Below are 19,942 nucleotides of genomic sequence, written 5' to 3'. Positions count from 1 at the left end.
TAAACCTGGAGGCGATTCTTACACAACTACAACTTGTTGTGTAAACAGCTTACACAACTGTAAGTCAAAAGTGTAAGTGCTTTCTGCACGTGTTGGCAATCTTTAGAACAGGATAAAGGACACACACAGGAAAAACCTCACCGTTTTCTTTTATTAGGAAACTGGAGAGACTGGAATTCTATCAAAGGTTTCACTGTTCTGTTTCTGTTTTTATTTTTGAGATCAATGCAAACATTTTCAAAATGTAAACTCACAATCTGCTTTAAATTTTCAGATCTTTTTGGACATCCCAAAGGGTGTCTGCACTCTTCTTTAAAAGGTTCTCCTCCTCCGGATTCAACTTCACTTTCACAACATCTGAGACGCCACCTTGCCCCAGGATGCAAGGGACACTGAGAAAGACCTCTTCTTTTATCCCGTATAAACCCTGAAAGATAAATGTAATCAATTTAATAATTTAATTAATTTAATTGAATGACTGCTCAGTATGTTGAGGGTAGAGCCATTGCACAACGGTTTACTAGAAACATATAGCGCCCACTAGAAAGGCGTGATCATCAACTGTACCAAGAAGCATCCAGATGGTGTGATCATACCGAACTTGTGTTCAGTCACATGAACAGAACTGGCCTTGGACGGGAACGAGAAAGGTCCTGTTTCCTTGACTCCTTGGGTCCATGGGAAAGGATTCCGCGCAATCCTCCCTTAGTTATATCTGAGGACGCTCTGAAGCCAAGCAACTGGGCTGCGTAAACTACTTCAAGAGATGTGTGGGGGAGGTTCTGCCCCCTTCATAATGATCCGTACAGTGGAAGGACCATTGGCCAAGAACCCTTTCGGAAGCATCTGCAGCCATCCACAGCCATGCCTGCTGTGGTACCTGCAGGGGGTCCTTGGAAGGGCCTAAGTCTTGCCCCCCGGGTGAGTGAACGAGAAGACGTGTCCTGCTGCCATGGGAATTTTACCTACGACCTCCCAAGACAGGCAGGCCCATCCATCAGGTACAGCCTGGTCTCTGTCCTATCTTGGGCCCATAGAACCTCCAGTTGGCAGCCTGGCAGCTAAAGCCCAACCACTGAAGTATCTTCCAGAGGCGACTAAGACCTGAACACACTGACGCCTACATGCCCGCAAACCAACCTGTGTGCCACCTCCCCTAGAAGACAACCCAGTAGACCCTTCGTAGCTTCCTGCCTTCCACCACTCTCTGTTCTTTCTTCTTTTTAAAAAAACTTAAAATTTTTCTTTTTAGTTGATTACAATGATTTATTCCATTTAATATTTCAATATCACTCCCACCACCATTATTTTGAATTTTCCCACCACCACTCAAGCCTGCCCCTCAGGCAGAGCCTAAATAATTCATTTCATATTGCTTGTCATGAATAATCAACTAAAAATGACCCCCAAAAAAAACTTTGCTTAAGAGGAAAGTGCGTGAAGATCGCTGTATCTCACCCTGGGGACATTAAGCTCTTGTATAAGAGATTAATTACTAACATGTTGTTACAGGTTGGGCCTTGTGTGCTAACATTGTTTTTGAGATTGGTTGCCTTCGTCCTGCTTTTTCTTTTTCTTTTTTTCTTTTTTTTTTTTTTTTTTGGCCTTTTGGGTACACACCTGGCGATGCACAGGGGTTACTCCTGGCTCTGCACTCAGGAATCACTCCTGGCGGTGATCAGGCATCATGTGGGATGCTGGGAATCGAACCCGGGTCGGCTGCACGCAAGGCAAACGCCCTACCTGCTGTGCTATCGCTCTAGCCCGTCCTGCTTTTTCTTACCCCACACTTCGGAGCCGAGTCTATAGGTAGCTGGTACAGATTCTTGAAAGTCCTGTTTTTCTTCCATTTTTATTACAAACATCTCTCAGAAGCTGGAGTTGAGGACAGGGAAAGGCCCCTTGGCTGTGGGGAGCAGTGCTGGCCCCCGGAGCTCAGAGTCCACGGCTACTCAGCTCATCTCCCCCGCCTCCGAGGCTCTCTCCTTGGCAGCTCAGGGGACACTTCCTGTTCCTCATCTCTCCCAGCTGCCCATAAAGGAATTTGGGGCCCCACTTCCTGCCCAGCCCTGCTCCCTGATTTCGGTCACCATTTTGTAGTGTATAACTTAGTGAGCTGTAAGACCAGTCACACCCCTTCCCAGGCCAGCCTCCTGCAAGCCGCACTCACACTCCCCACGCACTCCCGAAGTCTGGCCACCACGGGAGGCCACTGCCCCTCTCCACAGTCGCTCACATTCTGTTCCGGCCGAGGGCCGAGATCCAGTTACACTTGCCTCCTCCACCCTTCTCAGCCTGGATCATTCCACCGTCACTTCTATGTAACCTTTGGGGCTCTAAACACGAGCTGTGTTAGAGACCAAGGCTGTGGCCCTCTGTTGCCCTGTGAGTATTCTGGGGAACTGGTGGGCCCTTCTAGAAGAGGCTGGAGTTGGGAAAATATGGATCTATCCTATCATGTCATTTGAAAGCCACTGAGTGGACTGCAAACAAGGCCCCATCCCCTGGCCTGGCCAGGCCTGGCCTGCTGTACTCGCTGCAGCCTACTCTCTCCCCTTTAAGCTTCATGAGTCATTGACATTATGAGCCTTGGATGCACCAATGTTTGTCCTCCCATGCTTCTGTACTGGCCATGTAGTGAAGAAATGGCTATTTATAAAAGAGAGATTTCCTTTTTTTTTTTGACCAAAAATACACTCAATGTATTATATATTACTGTCACTGTGATCTCATTGTTCATCAATTTGCTTGAGCGGGCACCAGTAACATTTCCATTGTGAGACTTGTTGTTACTGTTTTTGGCATATTGAATATACCACGGGTAGCTTGCCAGGCTCTTTCATGCAGGCGAGATGCTTTCGGTAGCTTGCTAGGCTCTCCGAGAGGGACGGAGGAATCGAACCCAGGTCTGCCATGTGCAAGGCAAACGCCCTACTCACTGTGCTATTGCCCCATTCCCGTTATGTATTAAAATGAAAAAAGCTAGTCACACCTTTTCTGGGAATGTGAAGTAATAAAAATGAAATAACTAGATGCTGGAGGGATAGTAGAGTGGACAGATTTCAAGGCTATGAATTCCCTAAACTGTTGCCTGACCCTGAGCCCCGCACTGTTCCTTCGAATGTGAGTGATAATCTAGCTGGATACAGGATTCTTGCTGAGGTGTTCACTGCACTGAGGGTTTGCTCTGTATGTCTCCATTCTCTTCTGGCTCATAAAGTCTCACTTGATTGGTGTGATGTGACTCTTATGGGCTTCCCTTTGTATGTAAGTTTTTGTGGTTTTATTGTTGTTTTAATCTTGCTGCTTTCGGTATTCTGTATCTGTCTTTGTTTTTGTTGTTGTTGTTGTTGTTTTGTTGGTTTTTTTTTTCATTCTGAGCCTACAGGATCTTGGAGTTCTCCTAGTTGAGTCTATTTTCCCTGGAACCTTTGGACCACCACTGCTTACACCATCAGCATCTTATGCTTAAAAAAAAAAAAGAAAAACAACAACAACAACAACAAACCCCCTTGCCTTGCCCTAATTCTCCTCTCCAATTATTGCTCTATCTTACCCTCACAGACAAAGGCCTCAAAACATTTATTTGCACTTGGTCTTAATTTTCTCTGTCTATCTGGTAATATCGAGAGATATTTTTCATTGTCAAAAAACTGGGGAGCAGAACATGTTACTGGTATCTACTGGATAAAGGCTAGGGATGCTGCTATACTCAGTGTACAGAACAGCCCCCACAGTGAGGAAACACCCAGCCCCACCCACCCAGTGTGAGCACCACCAACTTTAAGAAAATGTAATGCACTCCAGCCAGGCTTTCATTCCTTCCTGTTGCTCTCTCAGACAGCTCTTGCTAAGTTTATCAATCACCTCCGACACTTGGCCCTATCAGTCCTTTTTCCTATCCTTATATTATAACTGCACAACTATGAGCAATGTAAAATTAGTATTTTCATCTCTAAAGTATCCTCCATTCTCCTGGTTACCATTATACCACATTCTGCTTGTTTTCATTTTTAATCTATGGCCACCAGTTCTTAGTAAACTTTGAGGAGTCAGTATAAATTCAACGTTTTTTTTCTTTTTGGGTTACAACCGGCAATGCACAGGGGTCACTCCTGTCTTTGCACTCAGGAATTACTCCTGGCAGTGCTCAGGGGACCATATGGGATGCTGGGAATCCAACCTGGGTCAGCTATGTGCAAGGCAAACGCCCTCCCCGCTGTACTATTGCTCCAGCCCCATAAATTCAACTTTTTAATATTAGAATTCCTCAAAACTCAACCTGTCTTTGCAGTGGATATACTCTCCTTAGGCAGATCATGTGACTATGTGACCCATTGACCCAATGACCATGCGTAAGCAACAGCTGCTGTGTGTGTCCAGATTCTCACACGGCCCTTCTCCTTGTCCGAACGACCCTACTTTTTCCTTTTGGAAACCTTCTCCCTGACAATGGCAGTTCCACCTCAGAAAGGCGCACCATCTAAATCAACACGAGCAGTGGGTGTGGGCAGCTTCCAGATAATAAAGGCTCCCAGCCTGCAGCTTCTGGAAAACATCTTTGATGCTCCATGGGGAAAAGCCCGTGTGAGACTGAAGCTGACGGAATGAGAGATGAGCCAAGGAAACAGAGATGAGCCGATGAGAGTTTGCACATGTTCCTCCACCTCCTTTGCTCTTCCACAGTGGGCAGTGCTCCTCCTGCTGCTCTCAGTGCTCTTCCTTCTAAGGCCTGGCCTTTGCCTTCCCGGCCCTTCCAGCGTCTCCTCTTCCAGCATCTCATGTGCTCTTGGCTTGCAGCTGCCTCCAATACCCACTGGCCATGTGTTCCCCCAGCTTTCCAAATCCATTTCTCTGGAGCTCTGAACTTATCCCTACTCATGATTCCTTTCACTTTCGCGGTGTCTTCCCTAAGCACACCACCAATGGCCCCCACCCGGAGCAGCCCCCTGCCCATCTTGTTGTACTCTTAGCACTCCATAGTTCCCTCCAAGCACTTGGCACACCGTCATTATATATTTACTTGGATAATCACTGTATCACTGTCATCCTGTTGCTCATCGATTTACTCAAGCGGGCACCAGTAACGTCTCCATTATAAGACTTGTTGTTACTGTTTTTGGCATATCAAGTATGCCACAGGTAGTTTGCCAGGCTCTGCCATGCCAGTGAGATAATCTCGATAGCTTGCCGGGCTTTCCGAGAGGGACGGAGAAATCGAACCTGGGTTGGCTGCGTGCAAGGTAAATGCCCTACCCGATGTGCTTTCGCTCTTTAACCCCATGACATCACAGTGTGTTTTACTGGGTCACCATTACATCCTTAAACACTGGGTACAATGTTGAGGGACCGAACAAACATTAACGAACAATAAACCAAGGTTTAGCTCAAGCCTACCTTAATCATAGTGGAAACGGGGTGTACTCGCCTAAGGTTTTTTAAAATCGTTGCTGACATATCTGCCACAGACAGTCCAATGGCCCACGAGGTGTACCCCTTCAGCCTGATGACCTCATAGGCACTACGATGGTGAAAATAAGAAAACCAAATTCATCGAATGCTTAATCAGAGAAAACATTCATTCAACCTATACATCAGTGCTACTCTATTAAAAATTCCTCAGGGGGGCTGGAGCAATAGCATAGCGTGTAGGGCATTTGCTTTGCATGCAGCAAACCCAGGTTTGATTCCCAGCAACCCATATGGTCCCCTGAGCACCACCAGGGGTAGTTCCTGAGTGCAGAGCCAGGAGTAACCCCTGTGCGTCTCCAGGTATGACCCAAAAAGCAAAAAAAAAAAAATCCTCAGGGTTCTGTTCTGGAAATTATTCATAAATTCCTTATAAAAATAATTATTTAGGACAAATGAATCTTGAAAGAGAGCAGAACGTTGCAGAGAGGCCTCCATAATATTTAAAAATTTTAGAATTCCAGGAGTGTGTGGCTGTTTTCACGACTGCACGACATTTCATACTATTCATAACAAGCAATACAAAATAAATCATTTAGCATCTGCCTACGGAGCAGGCTTGGGTGGTGGTAGAAAAATTTGAAATAATGGTGGTGGGAAGGTGTCACGATGGTGGGATTGGTGTTGAAATATTGAATGGAAACAATTACTGTGAACAACTTCATGACAATGATAGTTGGAAATGATCACTCTGGAAAAGAACTGAGTGCTGAAAGTAGGTAAGAGGTTATGCATGATAACCTTTCAGTATCTGTAATGCAAGCCCAAAAGGAAAGAGAGACAGGAGAGAGAGAGAGAGGATAGAGGAGAGAGAGGAGAGAGAAAGAAGTGCCTGCCATAGAGGCAGGTGGGGAACAGGGGGTGGGTAACTGATGTCACTGGTGGTGGAAAATATATAATGGTCAAGGGATGAGTGTTGTAACATGGTATGACTAAACCCAATCATGTACAACTTTGTAGAAGAGCATCTCATGGTGATTCAATTAAAAACTAATTAACAACCAAAACAAAAAATAAAAAAATAAATTTTCAGACCGATCTCCTTGATAAACATTGATGCAAATATTCTCAACTAAATCTTACAAACAATCCAATGCCTTGTCAAAAACTCACACACCATGATCAAGTGGAGTCCATGCCAGGGATGTAAGGATGGCTTAATATATGCAAATCAATAAACATGATACACCACATTGGTAAAAGGAAAGATAAAAATCATATGATCATATCTCTTGATTCAGAGAGATCCAACACTCATTTATGATATAGAGCTCAAAAAAGGGTAAAAGAACCTTCCTCAAGATACTAACAGCTATAAAAAACTATAAAAGCTCAGAACCAATATTTTTCTGCAGTTATAAATGCAGGGATTTATCTTCTAGATGGTACCTTAGATCAGTATATAGATGGCACATCTTATGTTGTTAGAACCTGTCTTCCATTCATAGTGGTCCCTTCTATATCCTAACTCCTCTCCACCCCCCTTACCCCAAAATACTTGTGGCAGACTTCCAACCATACTCCTGGTCCTACGGTACATCTACATAATGGATACTACCAGCCACCAGGAAAAATGAAGTCATGAAATTTGCTTGCAAGTGAATGGACATGAAAAGTATCATGCTGAATAAAATGAGTCAGAAGGAGAAGGACAGATATAGAAAATATTTTCCTTTTTTTTTGGGTAGTATTTCTGTCAGCTTTGAGTATCAATGTAAAGTTAGCTTTGTAGATGATGTTAGGAAGAATCCCACTTCTTTGATATATTGGAAGTGCTTAAAGATAAATGGCAGTAAGTCTTCACTGAAGGTTTGATAAAACTCACCCATAAACCCATATGGACCAGGGTTTTAATTCTTGGGGAGATTCTTAACTCCTGTTTCAATTTCCTTGCATGTGTTTGTCCTGTTAAGGCTTTCTCTTTCTTTCTCATTCTGTTTTGGGAGATTATATACTGCTAGGAATCTGACTATTTCTTCTAGATCCCCCAGTTTAACAGAGTAAGCTGTTAAATAACCCATTTTTTAAAATGTCATATATATTACAAAAAAAATGGAATGAGTGAGCAGAAGAGCTAGTACAGCAGGTCGGGATCTTGCCTTGCATGCACCTGACTGGGGTTTGCTCTCCAGCACCATTTACAGTCCCCTAAGCCAGGACTGGTCCCTGAGAACAGAGCCAGGAATAAGGCCTGAGAACCACTGGATGTGGTCCTCCAAAAACACAGAAACAAAATACTGAATGAGGACAAGGGAGATCCTGGCCTCAACTACCTTTACTTACCTCAGTTCCTGAGCCCTTGAGCTCAACTGGGAGAGAGACCCCAATTTTTTTTTGTTTGTTTTGGGCCACAACTAGTGCTGCTCAGGGGTTACTCTTGACTTAGCACTCAGGAAATACTCCAGTTGGTGCTAAGGGGACTGCATGGACTGACAGGGATCAAACTCAGATCATCTGCGTGCAAGGCAAACACCCACCCGTTGTACGACCACTCCAGCCACTCCCCATTAAAAAAAATAATGAATTGAATGAGCACTATTACCTTTGAACAACTTGTTTATGGACGTGTTTCCATTTCTCTTTATCTGAATCAGTTCCTAGTTGGGGGTTCAGAAGCTTGAGAGGAACACCAGCAATATTCACACCACTCCATATGGGCACTAGAAGAAAATACCTTATGATGAGAAACTATACGCCCAAAACCTAGAGAGTTTTTAAGTCAATGTTAACTCAATTGAAAAACATTTATCAGGGGGCCAAATAAATAGTACAGAGGGGAGGGATCTGGACCCACACAAGGCCAATGTGGGTCAATTCCAGGCACCCGCATATGGTCCTCTGAGATCCACCAGGAGTGATCTCAGAGCAGAGCCAGGAGTAAACCCTGAGCACCTCTGGAAGTGCCCCAAACATATATGTTACATATATGTTAATAAATTCTTCCCTGTATACATTTAGCTGTTTTTAGTAAATTTTTATATAAAGTTGGGCTACTACTTTACATCAGATATAAAAGAAAGGTTCAAATGATGTGTGAGGGGGGAAGATGAAAACATGGAAAATAAAATCATAAAATGTTGAAAATATATAGTGTAATTTATTTATATTTGTGTGCAGGGCACTGAAATTTAAAAGAAGAAACAGACTTTAAAGACTTTAAAGAAACTCAGCATCGGTACATGGCTGGAGCAATAGTACAGTGAGTAGGACACTTGCCTTGCACACAGCCAACTGGGTTCAATTTGCAGCATCCCATATGGTCCCCTAAGCACTGCGAGGAGTAATTCCTGAATGCGTAGCCAGAAGTAAACCATGAGCATTTTGGGGTGTGGCCCAAGGACAAAAAAAATTATTTTAATTGAAAAAATAAGAAAATTATTACAAATAGAGATAAGAAGTATATAGTGATATTGTGACTATACTTACCACTGGAATCGCCATGTTCTCCAAGAACCCAACCATGGCAGCTGGTCGGATGGATGCCCAACTTCTCTCCAATTAGGTAACGGAAGCGGGCAGAGTCTAGATTACAACCACTTCCAATCACATGAGCCACAGGAAGTCCACTTATTTTCCAGACCACATATGTCAACACATCCACTATGAAGAATAATTTCTTGTTATAATTTATTATTTTTGGATAATTTATTATTTATCATTTATTATTTTTGGATATATAGGTAATCTTAGAAACAAATTAGAAAAAAATTTAAAAATTAGAAAAATTTGAAACAAATCTTAGAACATTGCAGAGTTCAGAGAAAATAAAAGCAACAAAGAAGCGGGCTTAAATTAAGAAGTTAAATTATCCACCTTCAGATTTTTTAGACAGCAAAAACAAAAATCTTCCTTTGAGATAATAAGTGCGCTGTCCGTACATCCAATAATCAGCTAACTCAGCCTCTTTATGATAGTCTAGATTTCAGCACTCCATCCTCATTACAGCCTCATCTAAGGTGTCAGCATGCCGTACTAAAAAGTTCACATAGATGAACTTTTATGTGATGAACTTTTATACTTGGGTATACATAGATAGTATACCCAAGACTGTGTGCAGAACTGTACACGCTCAGGAAAAACATGAGACAACTGTGAAGCTTAGCTCGATCTGATACTCAGACTCTGTGGAAGCCGAAAATAAAAGCTTCCAGCCTAAATGTTGAGGGCGACTGTCACAATAGCACACAGTTCCCTTTAGCAGAGAATGAGAGATACCTTTTTGGTTATAGATATTTTAAAAAGTTCTGTTCAGGGGCTGGAGTGATAGCACAGCAAATAGGGCATTTGCATCCCATATGGTCTCCCGAGCACTGCCAGGAGCAGGAGTAATTCTTGAGTGCAGAGCCAGGAGTAACCCCTATGCATCGCCGGGTGTGAACCAAAAAGAGATTTAAAAAAGTTCTGTCCAATCATTAGCTGATCACTAAGTAAATGGAACAAAGACTTTCGTGCCATGTAACAAAGAATAAACTTTCCAGAATTTTTTAATTAAAAGTCAAGAAGGCAGACGGGGCCGAAACGATAGTACAGCAGGTAGGGTGTTTGCCTTGCACACCGCCAACCCGGGTTTGATCACAGCATCCCATATGGTCCCCCAAACACTGCCAGGAGTAACTCCTGAGTGCAGAGCCACGAGCAATACCTGAGCATCACTGGGTGTGACCCAAAAAGTCAAGCAGACAGAGCCAAAGCAATAGAACAGAGGGTAGGGGGCTTGCCTTTCATGCAGCCAATGTGGTTTGATCCTCAGCACCCCATATGGTTCCCTGAGCCCCACCAGGATTGATCCCTAAGCACAGAGCCAGGAGTAGCCTCCGAGTGCTGTCAGTTGTGGCCAAAAAAACAAAAAACAATAAAATAATCAAGTGAGGTTTTTTCATTTAGGATAATGGAAAAGTTTTGGCACCATACAATCTAGTGGCATTTGCGTAAATAAAACACTATTTATATTTTGGTTTTTTGAGGCACACCCAGGGGCACCCAGGGCTTATTCCTGGCTTTTCATTCAGGAATCACTTCTGGCGGTGCTCAGGGGAGCATGTGGGATGCCAGGAATCAAACTCAGCTTGGTCACATGTAAGGCAAATGTAACTGTCTGTGCTATCTCAACCCACTGTACTAATGCTCTAGCCCCCAAGTACAATGTTCTTAATACCAATGAATTACAGAATTCAAATGGCTAGCATGGCAAATTTAGCACCTGTGTTTTGTCTTAATGGAAAGTTAGACTAATCCAAAACTTATTACTAAAGACAAAGCCATCACCCTCTCCAGATGGAGCCCTGGCGATACTGAGCAGCAACTAACACGGCTCCGGGATGCGGGACTGGGACAACTCCGAACCGCGGGGGATGGGCACTGGAGTGGGGCAGCACCAGCCCAGCTTCCAGGTGGCCCCGGCCGCCGGAAGTCATGCCCTGGACCCACCCTCGGCGCCATCTTGCCACATTCAACAGAGAAGAAGCCGGGCGTTCTGGTGAGCAACGCGGCCGGAGAATGCTCCGGACCCGAGACGGGGCCAGCAACACCGGGGATCCAGACGGAGGAGGTGCAGCCACCACACCCTCTCCAGATGGAGCCCCGGTGACACTGAACAGCAACTAACATGGCTCCGGGATGCGGGACTGGGACAACTCCTTTTCAAAAAACTGAAAACATACAATCTTTTTTTTTCTCTTTTTGGGTCACACCTGATGATGCACAGGAGTAACTCCTGGCTGTACACTCAGGAATTTCCCCTGGCGGTGCTTAGGGGACCATATGGGATGCTGGGAATCCAACCCGGGTCTGCCACATGCAAGGCAAACGCCCTACCCGCTGTGCTATCACTCCAGCCCCAACATACAGTCTTTTAATGGAAAACTAATTATCAAATGCTTCCTTGGTAGTAGGGCTGTCTTTCTTGGGGGGAAACTCCAGCAACAATAGTGAGTTTTGTGTTGAAATATGGAACGTAATCAAGGTAAAGAGAAAATGAAGTGAAATTCATCAGTTATACAGTTGGGGATGGGGGGGACGGGGGCGGGGGGTATACTGGGGTTTTTGGTGGTGGAATATGGGCATTGGTGAATGGATGGGTGTTTGAATATTGTATAACTGAGACATAAACCTGAGAACTTTATAACTTTCCACATGGTGATTCAATAAAAATTAAAAAAAATAAAGACAAAGTCACTATATAACAATAAAACAATCAATAGATGCAGGGAAGAAGGTGAAAAAATTCAAAATCTACTCATGATTTAAAAACAACTCTTCACATAAAGGACCTAACATGATGGCCTCTCAGTGTCTGAGTTGCAAACCATAATGCCCAAAAGTAGAGAAAGAATAAGAGGGAAATTGTCTGCCATAGAGGCAGGGGAAGGGGTGTGATGGGGGGTGGGGAATACTGGGGACATTGGTGGTGGAAGATGTACACTGGGGGAGGGATCATTGTATGAATGAAAGTCAAACATAAAAACTTTGTAACTGTGTCTCACAGTCATTAAAAGAAAAAACAAAAACCTCTTCACTACTGTGCAAGAAAATTCACAGGAAACATCATACTCCCTGGGCAAAGATTATGCCTTTCCCATAAGACGGGTGGAGGCAAGACAAGTAAGCACTCAGCACTGTGCAAGGAGTCCTAGAGACACAGCCCAAAGAGCAGAGAGCATTCATCCAGTCCACAGAGGAAAACTCTGAAGCAGAGCCCTGGATTCATTACTCCACTAATTCCAGAGATTAGGCATGGGTCATCTGTCTGCATAATGACCACACACAGAGGAGACTCTCTTGGCCAGCAGGGGATGTTTTATGACCCATGTTCCATACCCAGCATCCCAGATGGTCCTCTGAGCAGAGCCAGGAGTAATTCCTTAATGCAGAGCCAGAAGCCCTGAGCACAGTTGGGTGTGACCCCAAAACAAACAAACAATTCTCAACTAAATATCAGCAAATTAAGGCTGGAGCCATAGCACAGCAGGGAGGGGCACTTGCTTTGCAGGCAGCTGACCCAGGTTCGATTCCCAGCATCCCATCTTGTCCCCCGAGCACTGTCAGGAGTAATTTCTGAGTGCAGAGTCAAAAGTAACCCCTGAGCATCGCCGGCTGTGACCTCAAAAGCCAAACCAATAAATAAATATTAGCAAACTGAATATATACAAAATATTAAACAAAGTCACATAATTCAATAGCAAAAAAATTAATAATAATGGGCAGAAGCATACAGTGGATGTAGATCACAGTGGCAGAATGTATCAGGCCTTGGGTTTGAGCCCCAGCACCACCAAAAAATCAAACAAAAAAGAATAAATGGCAGAGGAACTAAATTAACATTTCTTCCCCCAAAAAGATATACAGACACATAAGAAGCTGTTCAGTATCACTGAGCATCAGGGAATGCAAACCAAATCCATACAAACGTCCATCTAGTGTACCTAAGTGTCTCGGTAAGTTTTTTGATAAGAATGTTATAGAGAGGTCTTTTAAACAGAGGTTCAATTGGGGGGGAAATGCTCACCTGGATTTGAAACAACAAGAATATTACACTGAGGACTGTGCTGGACAACAGAGGGAATGATTGATTTCATGATATTCACATTACGCTGGACCAGAGAAAGGCGAGTTTCTCCTTCCTGCTGCCTTGCTCCTGCTGTCACAATAACGAGTTTGGAGTTTGCAGATAAAGCATAATCTTAAAAATAAAAATTAAAAAGACAGTATTTGGACCAAGATTTCCACGACATGCCTTAATTCTTTAAGGAGAGGGGCTAGGATGCCTGCCTTGCATTGCCAGGTTTAGTTCTTGTTTTTGAGGGTCCCACACACACCAAGACTGTATCTTTAGACATGCATGACAGAATGACAAGTTGTTTTGTTTTTCACCAGGGAGGGGACCTCCCAAATGATGCTCAAGGAGCCCACAAATGCAGTGCTGCTCAGCCTCTGTGGCCCTGGGGACCAGCAGGGCCACCAGGTAGGGGTGGGGGGCCTCCAGGACTCTGCCCAGCTGTTCTAGGGCAAGGGGAGAACTCCACGTGTGAGGCCGTGGGCTCAATCCCCAGCACCCACATTAAATAACTAAATAAAGCATATGTCCTAATGAGGGTGCGTTTTAAATATGTATAGATAATGGTCCAGTAAAACTCATTAATTTTTTAAAAACTCATTAATTTTTTTTATCTCCAACAATTATAATTATAAAATAGAGACAGATGGACCTTTTCCAGAGGTAATCTTCCGAGTATTAAGGAAAAGGCTGCCGTGCTGCAGATCCATCATTTCGCCCTTCAGCTTTTCCTCCACAACATCAATAAGGACAAGTTCATCCGTCAAGTCCTACAATACATCAAAGCATTGATTAAAGTGCTCTGGAAAATGGGCCTGAGCTTTCGGAAGAGGAAAAGAATTTTTTCTGTGATTACTTTCTAATCCAATAGCACAGCGAGTAGGGTGCTTGCCTTGAACTTGGCCATTCCATGTTCGATTCCTCCGCCCTTCTTGGAGAGCCCAGCAAACTACCAAGAGTATCTCGCCCACATGGCAGAGCCTGGCAAGCTCCCCATGGCATATTCGATATGCCAAAAACAGTAACAACAAGTCTCACAATGGAGATGTTACTGGTGCCCGCTCAAGCAAATCAATGAACAATGGGACGACAGTGCTACTTTCTAATTAAGGGAGTGTTGGTTTTTTGAGAGGGAAGTTCCCCAAGCAGTGCTCCTGGTGAGTCAACCAACCTGGCCAACTGGCTGAGAGTTCAATGCTGCTCAGGGCCTGCAGAGCTGGGGATTATTCAGGACAGTGCTCAGAAGTCTCCAGGGCCACACCTAGCAGAGCTTGGGGCCCTCAGGGCTGCAACCAGAGATGCTTAGCAATAATGTGATGCTGGAAAACAAATCTGCCACTTGCTAAACCCCTGTACTCTTTGGCAGAGGAAGTTTTCTATATATATAAATTATATATGTTATAGATAGATGTGTATATACATAAATATGTGTGTGTATATATGTGTGTGTATACTGAGTATCATATATACCCAGATGTAGCTCCAAGCCTATATATTTTGGGGGGCTACACATAGAAGTGTGAACTTACTCCTGGCTCTGAGCTCAGGAATCACTTCTGGACGCTCTGAGGGGACAATATGTGGTGTAGGGGATCAAATTAGAATCAGTCACATGTAAGGAAGATGCCTTAACCCCGGAATTCTCTCTCGCACAGAATGTTTTATTTTGGGGGTGTTTTTGGGTTTCGTTTGTTTGTTTGGTCTGTTTTTTGCTTTTTGGGTCACACCCGGTGATATTCAGGGGTTACTCCTGGCTCTGCACTCAGGATTACTCCTGGTGGTGCTCAGGGGACCATATGGGAAGCCGGGGATTGAAGCTGGGTCAGCCACATGCAAGGCAAATGCCCTCCCAGTTCTGCTATCACTCCGACCTACAAAATAGTATTATTTTTAATAAATAAATTGCTGTAGAAGTGGGGCTGGAGTGATAGCACAGCGGGTAGGGCATTTGCCTTGCACGCAGCCGACCTGGGTTCGATTCCCAGCACCCTATATGGTCCCCTGAGCATCGCCAAGTGTAGTTCCTGAGTGCAGAGCCAGGAGTGACCTTGCTATAGAAGCTGGAGAGTTAGTACACAGGTTAAGGCACAGGCCTAATGTTATGCTCCCTTTCTGGAGAAGCAGCCAGGTGATCTGGATGGTGGCCAATGGCAAGATTATCTGGAGGCGGCAGGATGTGTATTTGCCAGTTAGGAAGGTGTTTTTGGAATAAGAACTATAAAGTAAATTTGTTACGTGCCAAAAGGGACAGGTTGGGACTGGTAGATAAACTGGGGATATTGGTGGAGGGAAGGTCACACACGTGGTATTGGAATACTAATGCTTGAATCAACTGTATCTGTCACTGTCATCCCATTGCTCATCGATTTGTTCGAGTGGGCACCAGTAACATCTCTCACTGAGAGACTTATTGTTACTGTTTTTGGCATATCCACTATGCCACGGGTAGCTTGCCAGGCTCTGCCGTGTGGGCTCAATACTCTCGGTAGCTTGCCGGGCTCTCCAAGAGGGACGGAGGAATCGAACACGGGTTGGCCGTCTGAAAGGCGAACGCCCTACCGCTGTGCTATCGCTCCAGCCCAACAACTGTATAATCAACAACTTTTTCAATCACAAGAGTTTATTAAATTTAATGAAAAATTTAAAAAACACAGCCAGTACGGCACAAAAACAAAACAAAACAACTTCAGAAATTTGGGTGTTCTAGCAGTTTCCAGGAAACTATGGCTGGTTCTCTCTTTAAGTTTGAGAAGTTCTCACTCATTCTTTGTTTATTTTGGGGGTACACCTGGCAGTGCCCAGGGTTCACACCTGGGTGGGCACTCAGGAATTATTCCTAGTGGTGTTCAGGGGAATCATATGGAGTGTCAGGGATCAAACCTAGGTCAGCTGCATGCACGGTAGGCACTCCGCCCACTGTATTCACTGCACTACATGTCAGGCCCCAATGTACCCGTTTTCTTTAAGTTTACTTTTTTGATGGAATCTGATTATTTTCAGCAGTCTTCTTCATTTTTCCTGAATCTTATTTCTTTCTCCTATTCCATATGAATCATAATGGGATCTTATCTCCAATTTCACTGATTTCTTTTCCCACTGAACCTGCATACTATGCTTTCCACAGAAGTTTTCATTTTTATGTTTTTTTCTCATGTTTGGAAACCGAATATTTTTGTCTGCTTGCTTTGTTTTGGGGTCACACCCAATAATGCTGTGGACAGCTGGGGGCTTCTTCCAGTTTGCTGTGGGAAGGTTGCTTTGAGCAATGCTCAGGGTATCATGTGTTAAGGAGCAAACCCAAGGTGCCTGCATGCAATGCGTGAGTTTGAGCCCAGTAAGATATTTCCCCGAGCTATCTGAATTATTTTTTAATATGTTCAGCCTCTTTGGTAAATAATTTCTCTATTCCTGAATTTTATTAATTAATATTTTATTTTTTGTTAGAGTACATTTTGATATCTTGATAATTTTCTTCATAATAATTATCTGTTTTGGGGCATGGGACACCTGGAGATCTCAGGACTTACTCCTGGCTCTGCACTCAGGAATTACTCCTGGCGTTGCTAGGGGACCATATGGGATGCCAGGGACCCAGGTTTGCTGCATGCAAGGCAAACATCCTTCCACTGTACTGTCCCTCCAGCTCCCAAGGCCAAGATAATTTGAAGAAATTGTATATAACCTTCTCCTAAAAGCCTTTTTTTCCTCACTCTGGGGAAGTCTGTGTTCTTTCTCTGAACATGTTTCTTTCTCTCCCCTCATTTCTTTAAGTGAATGTCTTTGACTAAACTACTTTAACAATAATAATTTGGGACCAGAGAGATAATACAACAGGTAAGGCACTTGCCTTGCATATGGATAACCCAGGTTTGATTCCTGACATCCCGTATGGTCCCCTGAGCCTTGCCAGGATTGATTCTTGAGTGTAGAACTAGAAGTTAAGTCCTGAGCGTCACCGGATATATCGCAAAATCAAAATAATAATAATAATAATAATAATAATTTCCAGGATAGACCCCTGACCAATATTTGGATTGATCAGGCATTCTTGGGTGACGGGCCAATGTGTGTTTCATGAGATAGTCAACTGGCTTCTGATAATGCTGCATAGGATTATTTTCTGATGTAATTTTGCAACTTGTCCCTCTTTCTTTGGGGGGGGGGCAGTGAGCTAAACCATTACTCACCAAGAAAGGCACAGAAAGTACTGAGTCGTTTCCAGAAAATGCCTTATTTTTAGAAACCCAGTGTGTCTTATTGTGGGATACATTGTAGTCTAGCAACAATACTGGTATCCTCCAAGTGTGTTTGAAATTGTGTCAAAATCAAACAAGAAGGAGACATATTTCACTGTTGGGGGATTAGCTGAACTCCTTAACATTTTTGCTAACCCTGAAAGTACTCGAGTGTCAGCCACTCACCTTCAGTAGGACAGAGATAGCACACGCCATGCCTACGGCACCCGATCCTATAATGGTGATCTTCCTCTGGGAGACAATCTCATCCTTAGACACATTCTGTATAAGCTGCTCCTTGACAGATGCCATTCTGAGAACCTGACGGGGGTAACGCACTTTGTGGGACTCAGACTCCCTCCCTCAGTCACACTGACAGCACTCAACTTCCAAGCAACTGCCTCTTGAGTTTGCAAAAACATCTGGGTGGAAAGGAAGCCCGGAGAGACTCAAAGGACACAAGTTCCCAATCAAGGGGGTGTGGAGAGTGTGAGCAAGAATCAGGGACTCAGAGTAGTTAGCCCAGGGGGTGCCTAGATGCCTTTTGATTTCTCTCTGACCCCAGTCAGTATTTTCACCGCAGTACCAGACTCACAAATTCTTCTTCGCTTGCCTCAAACCAGTCCAGACAGCCCAAAGCACGGCGGAAGGCCTTTAGGGGAGATTTGAAAGGAATCGCATTGCCACGCTCAAGCGATGCCAGTTGAGGTGCGAAGTCCGAAACGGTTGCTCTGTGCAGACGCGCCCACCCCACGCACCACCCGCTCCTCCTACGTCAGCACACAAGCTCCGCCCCCGGGGCCCGCGCGGGTGAAGGTGCACAGACAGGGTCCTGACGTCATCCCAGCCTGGCAGGTGGAACACAGTCATATCCTTGGACGGTAGTGGCGCGACATTCTAAATGCTCCTTAAGGGTATGCAAGAGGAGCTGGAGGGATAGTACAGCTAGGTAGGGCGCATGCCTTGCATGCGGCTGACCTGGATTCGATCCCTGGGACCCCTTATGGTCCCCCTGAGCCCCGCCGGGAGTGATCTCTGAGTGCAGAGCCATGAGTAAGCCCTGAGCACCGCCCTGCAGCCAAAGAGAAAAGAAATACAAGAGCGTGCTAGAGAGGAACATACTAGATAGGACATCCTCTGTTGCCCTAAACCTGGAATAGATTTTTAGGGCTTGGGGGGTACTTTGGAGATTCCACTATCATCCCAACAGGCGATCAGCTGGAGGCCCATGAGAGGTGTTTCTTCTAGAAGAGTGAAGCCAGATTACAGTGCCCTGGCCTGGGGAGACAGCAGGGCGCTTGCCTTGCATGCTGCTGACCCCAGTTTCAATCCCTGGCACCATCTCTGGTTTTTCCCTAGCACAGCAGGAGTGATGCTGAGTGCAAAGCCAGGAAGCTCTGAGTGCCTCTGGGTGTGGCCCAGAAAAGAAACGAGAATGCAGCATCCAGTTGGCAGAAGCATAATTGTTGAAGCTTAATCTAAGATGGGCAATGAGTCAGAAAAGTGACACAGCAGAACTTGTGACTTGAACCCATAACTGACCTCTTCTGACTGAAGACATCTGGGCCAGTACTACTTAGTGGTACCGGAAATACCCTGGTCATGTCAGAGGTGCTTTCCTTGGGGAGTGAGGGAGACCCTCACTAGCTCTGCATTCTTGAAGTTGGTGGACCACATAGGGGTGCTGGGAATCGAACCCAGGTTGACCATTTTTCGAGGCAATCACCCTACCCGCTATACTATCCCTCCAGCCCCAGAATTTCACTTTTTTTGGATGCATTTACCAAGATACTTTGTAGCTGTTTCAAAATTTACTGGGCTCTGTAGATTCAGCACCGAGTTGCAAAATAAAGTTTGCATTTCTCCTGAGCAAACAGAATAAATGATGAAAAAGAAGGGCCAGATCTAGGTTAGTTTTTCTTTTCTTTTCTTTTTTCTCTTTGGGTCACACCCAGCAATGCTCAGGGGCTACTCCTGGCTCTGCACTCAAGAATTGCTCCTGGCAGTGCTCAAGGGACCGTACGGGATGCGGGGGATCAAACCCAGGTTGGCCACATGCAAGGCAAATGTACTACCCGCTGTACTATCACTCCAACTCCTTCTAGTTTATTTTTTTCTTTTTGGGTCACACCCAGTGATGCTCAAGGGTCACTCCTGGCTCTGCACTCAGGAGTCACCCCTGGCGGTGCTCAGGGGACCATATGGGATGCTGGAAATCAAACCCGGGTTGGCCGCATGCAAGGCAAACGTCCTACCCACTGTGCTATCACTCCAGCCCCCCCTTCTAGTTTACTTTTAACTTTTCTTTTCTTTTCTCTCCCTTTTAGGGCCACACCCAGCAATGTTCAGGTCTTACTCCTGGCTCTGCTCAGGGATAACTCCTCGAGGGACTGGGGGATCATACTAGGTGCCAGAGAGTGAACCCAGGTTGGCTGCTTGCACTACAAGTATTCTACCAGCTGTATTCTCACTGGTCCCCAGATTCAGTTTTCTAAGGGTGATTTTGACATACACAAAGAGTCTGTAAGTCACAGAAGAGAGCAAACCGTTTCTTTCATCTCTTGTCAAGCACTGGCATTTGAAACCTTCCCAAATAACTAAACTTTCCTAAAGGACAATCTATTTTCCACTTTCATAACCTTTGTTTTGTTTGTTTTTTGTTTGCTTGCTTGGTTTTTTGGATCTC

At 44.7% G+C, this 19,942-nt stretch overlaps 1 protein-coding gene across 1 annotated transcript; it reads right to left on the bottom strand.

Annotated features, from left to right (window-relative positions):
* Positions 1-262: 262 nt before the first annotated feature.
* On the bottom strand, positions 263-17,568 carry LOC101547494 (L-lactate dehydrogenase C chain). Its single transcript, XM_004607839.2, has 7 exons — positions 17,443-17,568; positions 13,674-13,791; positions 12,974-13,147; positions 8,896-9,069; positions 8,012-8,129; positions 5,398-5,521; positions 263-427 (listed from the first exon to the last, which is right to left on the bottom strand). The coding sequence occupies exons 1-7, from the start codon at positions 17,566-17,568 to the stop codon at positions 263-265; spliced, it is 999 nt and encodes a 332-aa protein (XP_004607896.1).
* Between the last annotated feature and the right edge of the window lie 2,374 nt (positions 17,569-19,942).

Source organism: Sorex araneus, chromosome 6, assembly GCF_027595985.1.
Source record: "Sorex araneus isolate mSorAra2 chromosome 6, mSorAra2.pri, whole genome shotgun sequence".
Taxonomy (NCBI): domain Eukaryota; kingdom Metazoa; phylum Chordata; class Mammalia; order Eulipotyphla; family Soricidae; genus Sorex; species Sorex araneus.
Note: the sequence above shows the minus strand (reverse complement) of the source record. Positions and strands in the feature narration are given on the sequence as shown.

Coding starts and splice junctions, on each gene's coding strand:
- LOC101547494 (XM_004607839.2), bottom strand. CDS start 17,568: ATGGCATCTGTCAAGGAGCAGCTTATACAGAATGTGTCTAAGGATGAG. Junction 13,148..13,673: donor GAAGATTACCTCTGGAAAAG/GTCCATCTGTCT, acceptor TTTATTTTTAAG/ATTATGCTTTATCTGCAAAC. Junction 8,130..8,895: donor AGAACATGGCGATTCCAGTG/GTAAGTATAGTC, acceptor ATTTTCTTCTAG/TGCCCATATGGAGTGGTGTG.